Source organism: Pipistrellus kuhlii, unplaced genomic scaffold (genome assembly GCF_014108245.1).
Source record: "Pipistrellus kuhlii isolate mPipKuh1 unplaced genomic scaffold, mPipKuh1.p scaffold_m20_p_7, whole genome shotgun sequence".
Taxonomy (NCBI): domain Eukaryota; kingdom Metazoa; phylum Chordata; class Mammalia; order Chiroptera; family Vespertilionidae; genus Pipistrellus; species Pipistrellus kuhlii.
This window is the reverse complement of record NW_023425573.1, coordinates 51,900,984-51,915,976: the sequence shown is the minus strand read 5'-3', so window position 1 is coordinate 51,915,976 and position 14,993 is coordinate 51,900,984. Positions and strand designations below refer to the sequence as shown.

The window sequence follows — 14,993 nt, the reverse complement described above, 5'->3', positions numbered from 1 at the left end:
TGTGCTAAAATAAAGAAATCTAGCATATACTTTTAAGAAAAGGGGGAAGAATGCACATATTTTTATAAGATGGAGTATTGTTGAATTTTAGAATACCACTCAATCTTTAAACATTTCTTTAATTTTTGAGTGGGTAATGGCTTTTATAGTCATGACTCAAGTTTCTTCATTTCTGAAATAACTATTGTTGTTAATTAGGCATATGTTTTTATTTCTATTTCTATCAGTCAGTAGGAGGGTTATTGAATACTAAGGGATTTTGAAAGAAGAGTGGGAAAAAAAATGGAAGCCTCACCTAAAATAAAGAAATGGTTTTTGTAAATTTACTAATTGGATGAGTATTATCTCTTGTAGCATTTTTAGATTATTGTACTATTTTGTACCATAGAAATTTTGTTTCTACAACACATACAAATAAAGCTTATACTATGTCTTAAATAGTATTGAGAAATGTTTATTTTTAAATTATCTAATCACCTTAATAATTATATAATAATTTAATTTTCTGTCTTACGTGTTTATGTTTTCAAAATTAAGTTGTGATATTCAACTTGTCTAAATTAATATTTTAAAATCATAATGTAAATTTTTTGCCAAATTTATAAGTGTATAAATCATAATATAGAGGAGTCACAAGAGAATAGAATACTTGTAGGAATGATGCATTGCTCTTCTGGGCATTTCAGTTTTGAAATAAAAACATTTTTTGTGAAAAGTAAGAAAAATTGAAATGACTTTTTTTTTTAATTGGAATATATTTACTTTTTATGATTATCTATTTTACATTTTAGGTTTAGGGCCACTTTAGTCTATGGAATTGTTCCAATTTTTGCTACCCAATGTGTGATTCCAGGACTAGTAACAACACCTGGGAATTGGGTAGAAGTTAAGAATCTCGGGTATCACCCAGGATGCACTAAATCAGTCTGTACTTCAACAAAATCTCCAAGGCATTCACATACATGTTAAAGTTTGACAAGGACAGGTCTACACAGTGGCTGAATACCTATTAATCTTCCTTAGTCTTTTTATACACTGTTGAAAAATATTGCAAAGTGATATACTTTGGAAAATGACAAGGCTTCCAGGAGGGAAGGGGGAGGGATCAGGAGCAGAAGGTGAGAGGCGCTGAGTCAGAGAGAGGAGTAACTGCCAAGTATTGCTAGTCTTTTCATATTCCAACCAGTAAAAAAGTAGACAAGTGCTGTTTGCCACTTCTTTAGTTTATTCTTTATCTATTGCTATCAAAGGCAAATTATCCTTTTTTGAGAAATCTCTGAGGTGGTACAATTTCAAAGCAGAATAAAACTTAGTGGTGTTCACAGAATGATAAGCTGAAACTTCCCCTAACGTTCTCTTCTTTGAGCCTTTATCAGCAGAACTCTAAAGCACAAAGATCACCCCACTAGCAGCGGAGGCAGAATTAGGTCCTAATAAAGTATTCAAAGCTAGTTATCACTGCAATTGTGAATCTCACAGTGTGAACAGGTGAAATATTCCATCACCTTATCTCCTGGAATGCTTTCAGCCTTAAAAAAGTAAGTCATAAATAGGAACAGAATTCTGGGAATATCCAGAGAAAAATGGAAACTGTCATAAAGCCTCAAAACATGGAGTCTATTTAGCTGCTTTGTTTACTCTTTTAGATGGGCGGGCTGGAAGGGAGTGGAAGGGAATAAAGTATACAGAGACTCTATATTCTGTTTTCTCATACAATTCTAATGATAGTCCTATTCATAATAACATAAGCATAATATGCTAATTAGACCAGACATCCTTCCAGACATCCTTCCGGGTGACCTTGACCTTCCCGATGAAGCTGGGGCTGGGAGGGAAGCCCGGGTCCCAGGTGCCAGAGGGAAGCCAGTGATGGCAGCCAGGAGAAGGAGGGCCTACTCTTGCACAAATTTTGTGCATCGGGCCTCTAGTAAGATAATAATATTTTACTTGTATTCTTCACATAAGTAAATGTAAGCTTAAAGTATTTAAATGCCTTCTCTGGGTTTGCACGCTCCAGTTTCTAGCACTTAACTGAGCGTTCTTTCCACATTTTTCCACGTTCTTCTTGAGGTCATCAAAAAACTAGAAACCATTAGATGCTCTCAATAATTATGATCTGATGAATTAAATGTACAGTATTATAAAAGAAATTATATCCATTATTTGTGCTACCAAATTTTATTCACATAGAATTTCTCCTTAATCACTGGAAAGATGTTCTGCAATAAGCATTGTCTATTGAGACAAGCAGTCATAAAACTACTTTGTCAGTGGGGTCTAATTGCTTAAAATTTATCTGTTCATATTCATAATACAATTCATATCTAATTGCTTCTACTTTTATTTGAATGAAATAAAGTACATGTTGGTAAGCAATATATGTCTTTGGTCAACTGATTCAAAATATAGTGCCCTGTTTTCTTATTGAGATATTTCTTAAACAACACAACCATAGATTTAACTTAGTATCACCGATTCCTGGCTAAACATGTTTTGATTTTGAAGTAACTGAGCATCATTAGCAAATCTGCAAAGTCCTCGCCTGATCTAGAATCACTTGAATAAATTACCTAAACACTTTGGTGTCATGAAAACCCACTGACTCAGAGTTAAGTCAAAAAGGGAGCGGGGGAAACCCTATGTTTCATCTCACTGAACCACTTTAAAAAATTATTTTCATCAGGGTCTGTCATTCATCCATTCTATTTAATTCAGGTTTCCTTATATTGTATTTGAACATTGCAATCATGTTTCAATCTACTTGAAATTCGCATTTCCCTGCAATAAGTGCACATAATCACAGTTCCTTTTGAGCATCCAGGCAGCTACATACAGTGTGACAGTCTAATTTTGGAACAGAACACTTTTGCTCAACAAACACTATGCAACAAAATAAAAAAGGGGAGCAAAATGTGATGCTAAAAATAAGTCTCGTTTTTCATGTGACTGAGCAAGTTGACTGAGAAAATATTGTTATGAATTCAATATCCATCTGTAGCAAGTGTTTCAGAGTCATAATGCAAGGAATTTATTTTTAGTAGGTAAAATATGTTGGATTGGTATTTACTGAAACCACAGCAGCTAATATTGTAGACTTTACTTATTACCTCTCTTATTTACCTTATCAGAAAGCAGGTAAATGGAAATATAATTTCAAGGTAAGTGGTCTATTAACTGGCAACTCAGCCATTTCCCTGTGCAGCACTCCTAATAAAAATAGTTGCTTGATTTGCTTTCTGTATCAGACAGGTGTTACCTTTCCATATTCCTATTGACCCATAGCTGTGATTTCTTAAGTAGAATAAATTAGTGAATAGGAAATTTAATAGTTTACTGTTACAATTTTACTTCTTGTTTATTAAACATTTTACTAATTTATTAAACTACTCATTCTGTTTTAACAAAATGCACAGGTCACTTTATCTGGAGATCACATTTAACATTTTGAATAACAACTTTATTATATTAATTTTAAATGACTGTTATTCTGTACTGGATCAATAGGGGAAATCCTATTGTATTTACAATAATAATATAAAATATCTGTAACAGTATAAATTAATTTACTTTGTTTATCCCTATGTATAATCATTTAGGTTTCATTTTCAACTTTTAGTATGGCTTCCTTTAAACTGAAATCTGCATGATTGGTTCTTCAGTCAACCATACAATCACTTCTGTTTGTTCATTAAAATTTCAAACTTTTTACTTGATTATTTTAATACAAAGGGACAAAGGTCTCATTTTATAATTTATGATTATTTTGTCTCTGAAATAGTTTCCCTAGCTTGTTTCAGTTGGTTTTCAGTAGTAATTATATCTTCAACAGAGTTGATTTAAGAAAACTCCATGACATACCTTGTTTTAGGTGCAAATATACAAATAAGTTTAAAGGCAGGAAGTATTCACTTTTTCTTATGCATTTTACAATACAATGATTATAATTTTGTAAATCCGAGGAAATGCTAATTCTTTTACTTCAGAGAAGAAAAACCTAAGTAGTGGTATCATGATCAGTGGTTATAGTACCCTGTTTTCTAGTCAATGTTAAATAAGGCCACAGGAAGAGATATTTGGTAGTATGCTGCATGTCAGCGTTAATATCACATTGCCTTCAAAGCTGAGTTAACATTGACTGAGTCTTCTGCAGCCGTGAGAGGCATTTGCAACAAATATAAGACAGAACAATTTTAAGAAAAAAAAATGTACACCCAGTATGAAAAGATGCAAGATCTTGATTAAATAGCAAAGGAGAAATATGAATAGCCAATAAAAATGAAAAACATTAATTTAAGGCACTATCAAAAAGACATACATAAAAATTATCTCATGGATGTTTTTTATTCATTTTTCTTATGTTCCTGTCAATCTGTCAAGCCATGTTTTTAATGACAACACACAATGTTGTTGTAGATGCAGTAAAACTGACAACCACTATCCTGGCACATAATAAGCGAAAGAAATATTAGCTGTTGCTGCTATTATAGAATAATTATTATAGATAGTTTATAAATTTTGCTACTAAGTATTAAAATGTTTATACTTTTGACCTTGTGATTTTGCTTCTACTAATTATTTCTAAAGAAAAAATTATAATGTGGAGAGACATGTTGAGAGAGATTTATCACAGCATTCTTTACAATAGCTCCAAATTGGACAGAGATGGCCCCAAATGAAAAAGTTAAATGACTTTTGACAAATCTAGTTTGTAGAAATTGTTTATATTCTGTGTTTTTAGATTATTTTAACGATAAAAGAGATGTCCACAATATAAATTGAAGGGTATTTAGTTAGATGACCTCTGTTACATAAATTTGCAGAATGTGATAAAAATTATTTACTAGAAAACATAAAATAATAATTGGTATCTCCTCTAGGCAAAATACTCAGAAAAAAACAAACTGTTATTTTTCAAATAAATGAAAACACCAAATGTTTTTAAATTGAAAATAATTTTATCTTAATGGAGTTGTTTGAGATTTCTAATTTTTCTTAAAAGTATTCAGGTTGTACTTAGGGATTTTTAAAGGACCTGTAGTGAAAATTCTTTGATTTTTTTTTTTTTAATAGTCATTCATGTGATAAACATTCTGGGTCAAAATATTACAAATGTGTTTTTTATGGAAAATTTTATACTGTATTCATGTTCTGGAGTTACATTTCCTAAGCATAAGTAAAATCAAGTTTTATTTTTGTGTCAAATCAAGGAAAAGTCATAATTTATTTTATAATTTTTAAAAAATATATTTTATTGATTTTTCACAGAGAGGAAGAGAGAGGGATAGAGTTAGAAACATCGATGATGGAAGAGAATCATCGATCAGCTGCCTCTTGCACACCCCCTACTGGGGATGTGCCCACAACCAAGGTACATGCCCTTGACCGGAATCGAACCTGGGACCTTTCAGTCCGCAGGCCTACGCTCTATCCACTGAGCTAAACTGGTTTCGGCCTATTTTATAAGTTTTTTACCGGCACATGAAGTTCTGAATCACTAACACTGGGGTCTTTGATGTCAACATGAAATTTACTAAGAAAAGTTCATTGAAAAACAAAAAACAAAAAAATCACTGAGGGTAGAGTATTACCAAAGGAGAAATTTTAAACAATATAAATAAAAAATAACAATATAGATAAGAAATTCAAATTTGGCTTTTTGAAAAATCCCAAAAAATAGTCTCTTTAACAAATCAAACTATATACTTAATTGCTGTTTAACAAATAAAAATGTATTATATGTGATGTTACCTCTCCTACTTTCATAAATCTTTAATTTACCATTTTACTGTGGTAAGTCAGTCCTTGAAATTGAAAATCCAATGATTTGTGTCCATTCAGGTGCCCAAAATATGTAATTAATTTTGTCAAAATATATTTTCCTGCATTAGCCCTTCACTAAGTGGTTTCATGAACAAACCTCTGAGTGCTTGCTATGTGCCGTGCTGGGTTTGATGATGTAGGTTGTCATGATCCCTGGCCTTCTGAGAAAATAGATGGAAAATAAGAAGCTGACAAATTAATTACAAATTGTGTTTGGAGAATGAAGTCAAATTAAGAGCCCAAAATGGACTTGATACTTTTCTTTTTCCCTCCTTCATTAACTTCCTAATTGGAAGTTAGATTAATGTGATAATATATATGTATGTGGGACATTTTTAACGCCACCAAGTTAGCCCTGTGAAGACATAGTGTAAACAGTTTGAGTACAAAGTAAAGCAAAGCCTTATAGCTAATTAGATTTCCTCCTGGCATCCACTGAAGTTTGTGGCAAAGGAATGAGGAAGCCAAAGACCATGATTGAAAATACTGTGGACTAGTCCAGTGTTTCCCAACCTTCTCTCATGATGAGAATCACCTGGTGGAGTTGTTAAAACACAGATTCCTGAATCCCAACTAAGAAGTGCTAAACTAGAATTTTTGAGAACATATAGGTAAAATTGCATACCTAACTTAGTGCTCTGTATATAAAATCTGTCTTAGAGCACTAGTTAAGTATACAATTTTACCTATATGTTCCCAAAAATTCTACTTTAGCACTTCTTAGTTGGGATTCAGGAATCTGTGTTTTAACAACTCTACCAGGTGATTCTCATCATGAGAGAAGGTTGGGAAACACTGGACTAGTCAATGGTTTTGAATATCCATACTGACAAAATAATGCATGTAGCACTAAAAACATTTAATTACTAGCATGGACACTGGGAGTACAATCTTTTCTAAGTTTTTCAGCATTTGATCTCAGACTCTGCTCCATATTCTTAGTCCCATCTTCATTTACTTCTGCCAATACACTTGATATTGAAGCCGTGTGAAAGAATGTTGCTCAGAGCTCCGTGGATGTGATTATTGTGACATGTGCCTCCCATTCTTATCCAGTAGAAATTGCATGTTGTAGAGAATGATTGATTGGTTACTGCCTTTGTATTTGATTTTATCATTATTCATTATTTTCTTTGTCAAACAGACCCACACTCTTCTTCACATAACCACCCAGTCCTGTCTCTCAGTAAGAAAAGTAACTGATGGCTCTCAACAGCCCACTGTGGAAATGTGTAATGATAGCCCTTTGCAAAAATGGCTGCTAAGAAACTATACAAGAGCAGAAGTTTTTAGAAATATTTTTGAGAATCCTACTGATTACATTCTCTAATAATTTTTGGAGGTTTGTGTTGCAGACTTTACTAATATTAGTTTAGTATTTTTGTTATCAAAACCTAGAAATTTACTTCTCTAATATGTGGTTAAGGGAAATCTTTATGTGCTATTTCTCCATGGAGTTATTTTTCTGTCTTATACTTCTTAGCTGCTCCTTAATTTGTGCATTTATTTAGTAGTATTTAGTCTGTAATTAATCAGTGGGTATTTTCCATTTTGTTATTTTAAATAGATATGCCTAAATATAATTGACGGAATATGTTATGACATATTAGCTATTTTTTAAGGTTAATTATAATCATGTTTATACGACAATAGATTTCAGCATTAGAGTTGAAAAACCATTAAGAAATTAAAAACATAAAAATTAACATAGCCAAAATATTTCTTTTGGAACATTGAAATTATTTAATGTTGTTAATTTCAATTCAGATACTTTGGTTGTGTGCAGATAAACCATATCCTTTATGGAATTTATTATTTTAAGCTGATACTAAGCAAATGTATTGTTAAAGACTAAGATTATTGGTTAAATTATATAATTATAATAAAGCACATAAATGTACATTTTCTCTGTCACTTGCATGATTTGTGAATATCTTCTCAGTAAGCAATAAAATAAATCATTATTAAGTATATGCTTAAAAAAGTACTGGTATGGAATTCTTGTAAAGAGTGCAATTGGTCTTAAGGTGTTCGTTTTCCTTTGTAAATAAAGTATGTTATATTTTCCAATACTTTGCTATGAAAATACATGAGAAGTTAGGGAGGGAGGTTTTCTGGTTCAGGTGAACCATTAAAGGTTGGGATTGAGCTTGGAATACTTATGACAAGGCTGGGAATAGAGGAGGAGAGGAGAGCGGAGGGGAGGGGAGGGGAGGGGAGGAGAGGATATTCTTGTAAAGAGTGCAGTTGGTCTTAAGGTGAGGAGAGGAGAGGAGGGGAGGGGAGGGGAGAGGAGAGTGTTTAGGTTAGAACTAGAGCATTCTAAACATCTGTTGGGAAGCTGGAAAAGTCTGGTCCTTCTACACAAAGGTAACTTATGTATAGAGCAATTTACATATATTATCTTAGTTTGTTTTTAAAGCAACCTTAACTGATTGACACAATAGCCAACAAGGGACAGAATTCTAAGGTAGAAACCACACCTTGTTTCTCAACAGAATTTGTCTCATGTCCCATAGCAATTCATTCTGCTTTATGGGAGCTGGCAGCCCTGTGCCAGCAGGGTGAGAGCCACATCAGGTGGGTGTGGAAAGCAACCTGGCTTCATAGTCTTATGCCTCTCAGAAGACAGTGTCTCTATGACAATCCCAGAGGCAGAGCTTCAGGTGAACCAGTGGAACATGCAAAACTCCAAGTCTTTGCACTTGGAGAAGCCCAGCTTGGCTTCCTATGAGGTGTTTTAGTTGAAGTTGATTAGATGCAGATACAGTTTATCAATTAGAAGTCATTTTTGCCATAAGTAATGTTGCCTAGAAATATAGTTAACATTATCAGGTTGCCAAGAGGTTATAGTTAAGAGAGTTCATCAAGGTCAAATTTTTTTCATCAGAGAAGATTTTTAAGTATTCATCAGTTCTACTGAGCATCTTCTCACAAGGAGTCTGATTGCTCAGATAATTTAAAAGCTTGCTCAAGTTTTCACAGCCAGTAAGTGGAGGAGGAAGGGTGGGAATTTACACTTCGGGCTGCCTGACCCTAAATGTCTGCTGTTTCTACTGCGCAACAGCATTTGGGTTGATTGGTTGGTTGTTATCTCTACAGTGGTGGCTTTTGACTAATGAATTCCTTCAAAGAAAACATACATTTTTAAACAGAGCAACACTTACTAATATTTTTTCAAAGTATCCCTATGTATATAGTCGATAACATATTCGTTTTGATCCTTAAAGTCACATATGTATATTTTTAAAAGGAATCTAATAGAAGCAAGCAAGGGTAAATAGCTTTTTAAAAAGAACTATGTACACAGAGGATCTCAGGTATGTAACAAAAGTGAATATTTTGTTGATTTTTAACTAGAGCTTGCTAGCAAAGAATTGTTTTGTTTTGCTTTGAATTTTTTTCAAGTTGGCTGTTGGTTCATAAACCAACAACCTGATTTCTGCCATCATAAGCACAAATCAACTACCTTCTTGCCTAAGTGTGTTCGTTTTTTCTCTATCCTTTAGTGTAAATAGCTTGGTTCTGTGTATTGAAAGAGCAAGAACAAAGGCCTCAGTCTTAAAATCTCCTTCATATCTGACAACCTTGCTTTTTTAATTTCCTGCTTGTTGTCTATTAAGCATCCTCCACCACAAACCAGGTTCCATTCCATCTTTTCTCAGGACAATGAGGTCCAGGCTGTGTATAGGGCTAATCCAAACAAATTATGGTTGTCTAGGCAGTTTTTCTCCACCATTTTTATTGCATTCCCCCTGAATTTTTTTTTCATACAATTTTCAATTATAATAGTATGAGCCAGAAAAAAAATTGTCTACCTTTAATTTTAGTGATTTAAAACAGGATATACCTGCAATATTCTCCCATGCATTCAAACACTTCTCTTCTTGAAAGTTTTTTATTAGAATGGTTCTAGGCATTGCCCATGAAACTGAGCAAACATGTACATAATTAGTGAGCACAAATTAATATAACACATGTGGACTTAAAATTTATATCAGTAAAGTCCAAAATTCATAATTTCAAAATGTAAATGTGAACTCAAAAGGGAAGATGTATAATGATGGTTAACATGATGCAGTTTTGGAATTACATTTCAGCATTTGGGTACTGAGATGATGCTTATCAATGAATACCATCATTATAAAAAATATAGGTATAAATTTAAAAATAGGTGACAACACATTCCTGACTTAATTTGGTATTAAATTTTTTAAAGATTCTCAAAAATGCAAACCAAATGATGGTGAGCATATTATCAAGCAAGGCAGGTCTTTGCTGTGATAATCACTCAAATACAATGAATTTCTCACTCAAAGAGACTGTGGCCTGTTTAGTATTTGGATCTGGAAACATCTCTAATAGTTTTCTCATTTGGGTCACAGCTGTGACATCTCTTTGCATGTTTGCCAAGCAGTTACTGAATAACACATGCCTAAGATAACTAAGCTTTGGTGAAAGCTTGTTAATATTTACAGCCCTGGACTGAACTCAGAGCTCACAAATGGGCCTTTTGCAAAGGAACCCGAATCCTTGGCAAAGCGGAACACATGTTGGCTAATTTCTTGAACCATCTGCAAATAAAGGTGTATTAGACAGTGATGAAACCACGGCAGGGAAAGTTGTATAATAATTAATTCACAACCACCCGTGCACAGTTTCCTTTATAAATATATCACAGTGTTTATACTAAAAAAAAAATTAAATAAAATCAGAAAGGTCTTTGAAAGGGCATGATGTGTAGTGAAGTAAGACACAATGCGTTGCACTGATTGTGGGTTATCTTTTCCAGAAACTCACCTTGAGGCACGTGAACAGTAACCAGTGTCTTGATGAACCTTCTGAAGAAGACAAAATGGTGCCTACCATGCAGGACTGCAGTGGCAGCAGGTCCCAGCAGTGGCTGCTGAGGAACATGACGTTGGGGGCATGAAGGCCACTTCCCCCAAGCCATGAAAGTGTCTGCACTTTTGTTTTTCCATTATTTCAATTAAGGAAAAAAAGATTAACTTTGCTGAATCAAAAGTTTTAAAATCCTTTTAGTATTCTAAAACACAGTTGTTTATAATTCATTTTTAGGAATGTTTGCTTATTTCCCTACAAAATTTGTATCTGATCAAAAGCACATAAAAATATGAGTAACAGCAAACTGTTATTAAACTTTTGAAAAACTTTAAAAGAAAGTGTTTGTTTAAACACACACATACACACACACACACACACACACACACACACACAACTCTATTGCCCTCATGTCACAGGATTAGTTGTGGGGAGGGGTATTTTTATTTTTTATTTTCATAGTGATTAAAAGAGAGAGTGTAAATGCCTTATAAAATATCTTTGTTATGAAACAGAATCATTTTATAAATTCACTCTGTTTCTACTGGACCTTTGTGGAAACATGTTGAATTTGTCAACAGCAGGCCACACATTGAATTATTTCTGAACAATGAATTCATCATACACAATGAGTTTCAAGTTTTGTACCAGAAAAACACACACACACACACACACACACACACACACACACACAAAAAAAAAAAAAAAAAAAAAACTGGACCTTGACTTACAGAGTTCTTATAAAAGCATCACATTTAAACAAAAAAACAAGACAAAACAAAAAAAGAGGAGAAGAATTTAACAATTCAATTTAAAGGACATGAAATCAGAAGCATCAAGCCTGGTGGGAGCAAGATGATGAAGCTAAACTGCAACAAAGGATTCTGTGTAGGTGGTAATCAGTCCTCTCTCAGGCTGAGTGTTTAACAATCAGATTGGTTCCAGAGTTGAAGTTGGAAACTCAATCCTTAGCAACTATCTGTGTCTCTCATAAAACATGCAGCCCTTTTCTTTTCACTCTAGAGACTGTGGCTTGTCCCTTATGCTCTACAGAACTGTAGGTAAAGAGTGGAGAGTATTAGTCCTGATTTTTTTTCCTCCTACATTTAAAACTTTAAGGTCACTATTACCATTTTAATTTTTAAAACTAATTCACTGCTATGCTAGAATATCGAAAATTTCCATTACTAAGGGAATGAACTCAGTACATATCCATGAAACTTTGCTTTTAATTATCTGTTAGAAACCATTTGCTATAAGTTATGGCTCAAGGAGCACAGTCCTGTCAGGCTAACTTCACACATTCTATTTCCATCTTAAAGCCCTTTGTGTTCAAAATGAATGAGGTGAAGATACTAAAATGAAGAATACACTATCAGTTGAGAATCGAGCTAATAACTTTTAGTATTTCACACCATTTTAGTATGTCACGCCATTTAATATTTCACACCCTTAGAGTAGCTCTACATATGTATTTTAGTCATTAATAAATACATTCAGCAGCCAAGAGAAATTTGTAGAATTATCCTGCCATATTTTTGGCTCTCATCTTTTCTTAAAAAGCTGTAGAAGGCCAGTATAATTTTGAATGATTTTCCTGCTAGCATTAGCATTATTTCTTTGGGTTTATACTGGTAAAGCGCTAAGGAAAAATTCTACAATCTGGTGTATTTCCAGGTGTATTTCTTAAAGTGCAGACATTCCTAAAAGAGCCGACACTCAACTACAGAGCATGAGGGTTGTCATTAGCCAACTTTTGTGGGAACTGCCTTTGAATGAACAACTGAAGACATGTGCGGTCCCAGCTCCCAACACAAACTGGATGTCCCTCAAAAGCAGCTTGGGTTCCTAGCTGCAGACCCTGGGAAGGTGAATCAAATCCTTTTTTGCACTGATTTTCCTAAGTTCGTTTGCTTTTAGTTTTCCAAGAACTGTAATCTCTGACTATTTTCTATGTTCTCAGGACCCCTGGGTAGACAACAAAGCATGATTTCAGAGTAGACATATGGCAAGAAACCATGGCATTGATTGAGCTGAGTCTAGACAAATAAATTTATATACACATCCAAATTGGAAGAGAAAATTTATTTCTTTAGGTTTCAAACACTGTAATAGAAATAAAGCAAAAATAAAGACCTGCTGCAAAGTTAAAAAACAAAAACAAAAAGTGTAGACATTCATCAGCTTGAGGTCTCTGAGTATCCCCAAGCAAAATTACAAGCAAAAGTTTGAGTGTTGGGCATTTCCTTTTGGTAGAGAATCCATTGTTTACAGCAAATTTATAAGGAAACTGTGACATCCCTGAGGAAGGGAGCCACTGCCTTCAATTGACAGTGGCCTCGCAAGTCACCTGAGGACTCTCTTTTTCTCCCCCTTTCCTCTTGTCTCACTAAATTAAAGTTAAATGTCCCTGCACATTGTTCTTAAAATTATAAAGCTGAAACATTCAAGGACTCTTTAATATAATATATTCCATTGTGGATTTGTCAATCAAAATACACGTTATCTAGAAAATGGTCAAAGACAATTTAAAAAAAAAAATGGTTACTCTACCCAAACTGAATTTGACACATTTCAGCAGTATTTTAAATATCTAAAAGTTCATTATGGTCATGGAAAAAATACAACAGAAATAAAAATGACACGCATTTCATGCCAGAGAAGAATTTTCCAAGAATCCTCAGATGGTATGAGCATATGTTATTAAGTGTCTAACAAACAAAAAAATGTCATAAAATACTAGAAAACACCAAAAACTAGAAAGCATTTGCTAATTCAGTGTTCTTTTCAAAAATATTTATTGTATTCAGTACAGAAAATTAAAATTATGATTGGATTCTTATACTTTATTATCTTTCTAGACTAATAGATCCTTCAGATGACTTCAAACTTCCTCTTCGGAGGTCACCCCACCGCAACTCCAGTCTTCCAGATGCTCAGATCAAAAACCTAAAGTCAGTTTTCATTCCACTCTTTCTCTCTCAATTTCCATCTATTCCATCAGAAATCCCCTTGATGTCCAACCAACTACTTACCACCACATCAGCAGTGTCACTAGCTTTAATCTTTTAAACTGCAAGTGCTTATAATTTGGTTCCCTAATTTCCCAGCCCTTGCTCCTAAATAGTCTTTTCTCACTACAACAGCCACCGTGATTCTTTTTAACATAATTTTATTGTGTCTCTTCTCTGCTCACAACCCTCCAATGACTTCTCATGTCTCCCCAAACTTCTTATAGTGGTCTTTAGAGTCCTTCATGAATGACACTCCTGTGAGCACGTACACACACACACACACACACACACACACACACACACACACACACACTTCTGAATACTTCCACTCTGGCTGCCAAACAAGTTTCCGCCTTTGGTGTTTGTTCCCTTTGCCCACAGAGCTTTCTCAGTCACTTCCGTCAGGTCCTTACTCAAATTTTATCTCATCAGTAAGGCAAACCCTTCTCCGCCCTGCCCTTCCTAGTACCCGTAAATTCTCAAACTATAGATTTGCTTCTTTATTTTCTGTCTACCTTTCCACTTCCAAACCCCCTGCATTACCATTGCACACCCAGCATGCCAGTTTTTTTCACTGTTGTTCCCAGTATCTAGTAGAGTTATTGGGACATAATAAGTCTTCTTTAAATGTTTTTGAATAAACCGAAAAACAATGTTTGTTAAAGTTACCAAGTACTACTGTATCCTACATTTTTTGCACAATATTTTAAATTTTAAAATGAAGTCAAGTAGTATATTTAAACAGGATGTACATTACTTTCTCCAAATGATAATTTTCTTCCTAATATTCCTCAAATTAAAAAATAGGCTATATTTTGTTCTCTATGTTAGTATATCCTGCCTTATGGAAATGAAATATATGACATTTTATAAACATGCTGCTACATTATATAAGTTGATTCATTAAGATAACAATTATTTTTATTTTTTTGGTTGTCTTTAATGGCCACCTGATGGAATAAATAAGATTTTTACTTTTAGGGGGAGACATGTATCATTTTCTTAAAAACCATATGTATTTTTATTGTTTCACAGGAACTATTATTAAATGTATTTTCTAAGTTCAAATCTATGAATAATTCTAGAAACTTTAAAAAACTTTACAGATGATTTATTCTTAGTTTCTCTGTTTATAGATAATAGAGAGAATCAGATATGTAATTTAGCTTGTTCAAAGATCATACACTTGTATGCACTGATGTCAGGACTCATCATTGTTAATATAATCTAACACTGTCTTCAATTACAAAGCACTCAAAATATAATAAAAAGGGCACAATCATAAGAGAAAAATGTCTTTATTAAGCATTTTGTAGT

General features: G+C 33.7%; 1 protein-coding gene across 3 annotated transcripts in view; it reads left to right on the top strand.

The window, feature by feature from the left end:
- GALNT13 (polypeptide N-acetylgalactosaminyltransferase 13) overlaps positions 1-11,016 on the top strand; it is a 446,823-nt gene extending 435,807 nt beyond the window's left edge. For 2 of the 3 annotated variants that reach the window (XM_045575392.1, XM_036421744.2), the window contains exons 13-14: positions 6,965-7,162; positions 10,613-10,747. In XM_045575392.1, coding sequence (XP_045431348.1) covers positions 6,965-7,150 — 186 coding nt within the window. In that variant the 3' untranslated portion in view covers positions 7,151-7,162; positions 10,613-10,747. Of the gene's footprint in view, positions 1-6,964; positions 7,163-10,612 lie in introns of all 3 variants that reach the window. The other variant, XM_045575393.1, reaches the window with a different exon arrangement.
- The last annotated feature ends 3,977 nt before the right edge of the window (positions 11,017-14,993 follow it).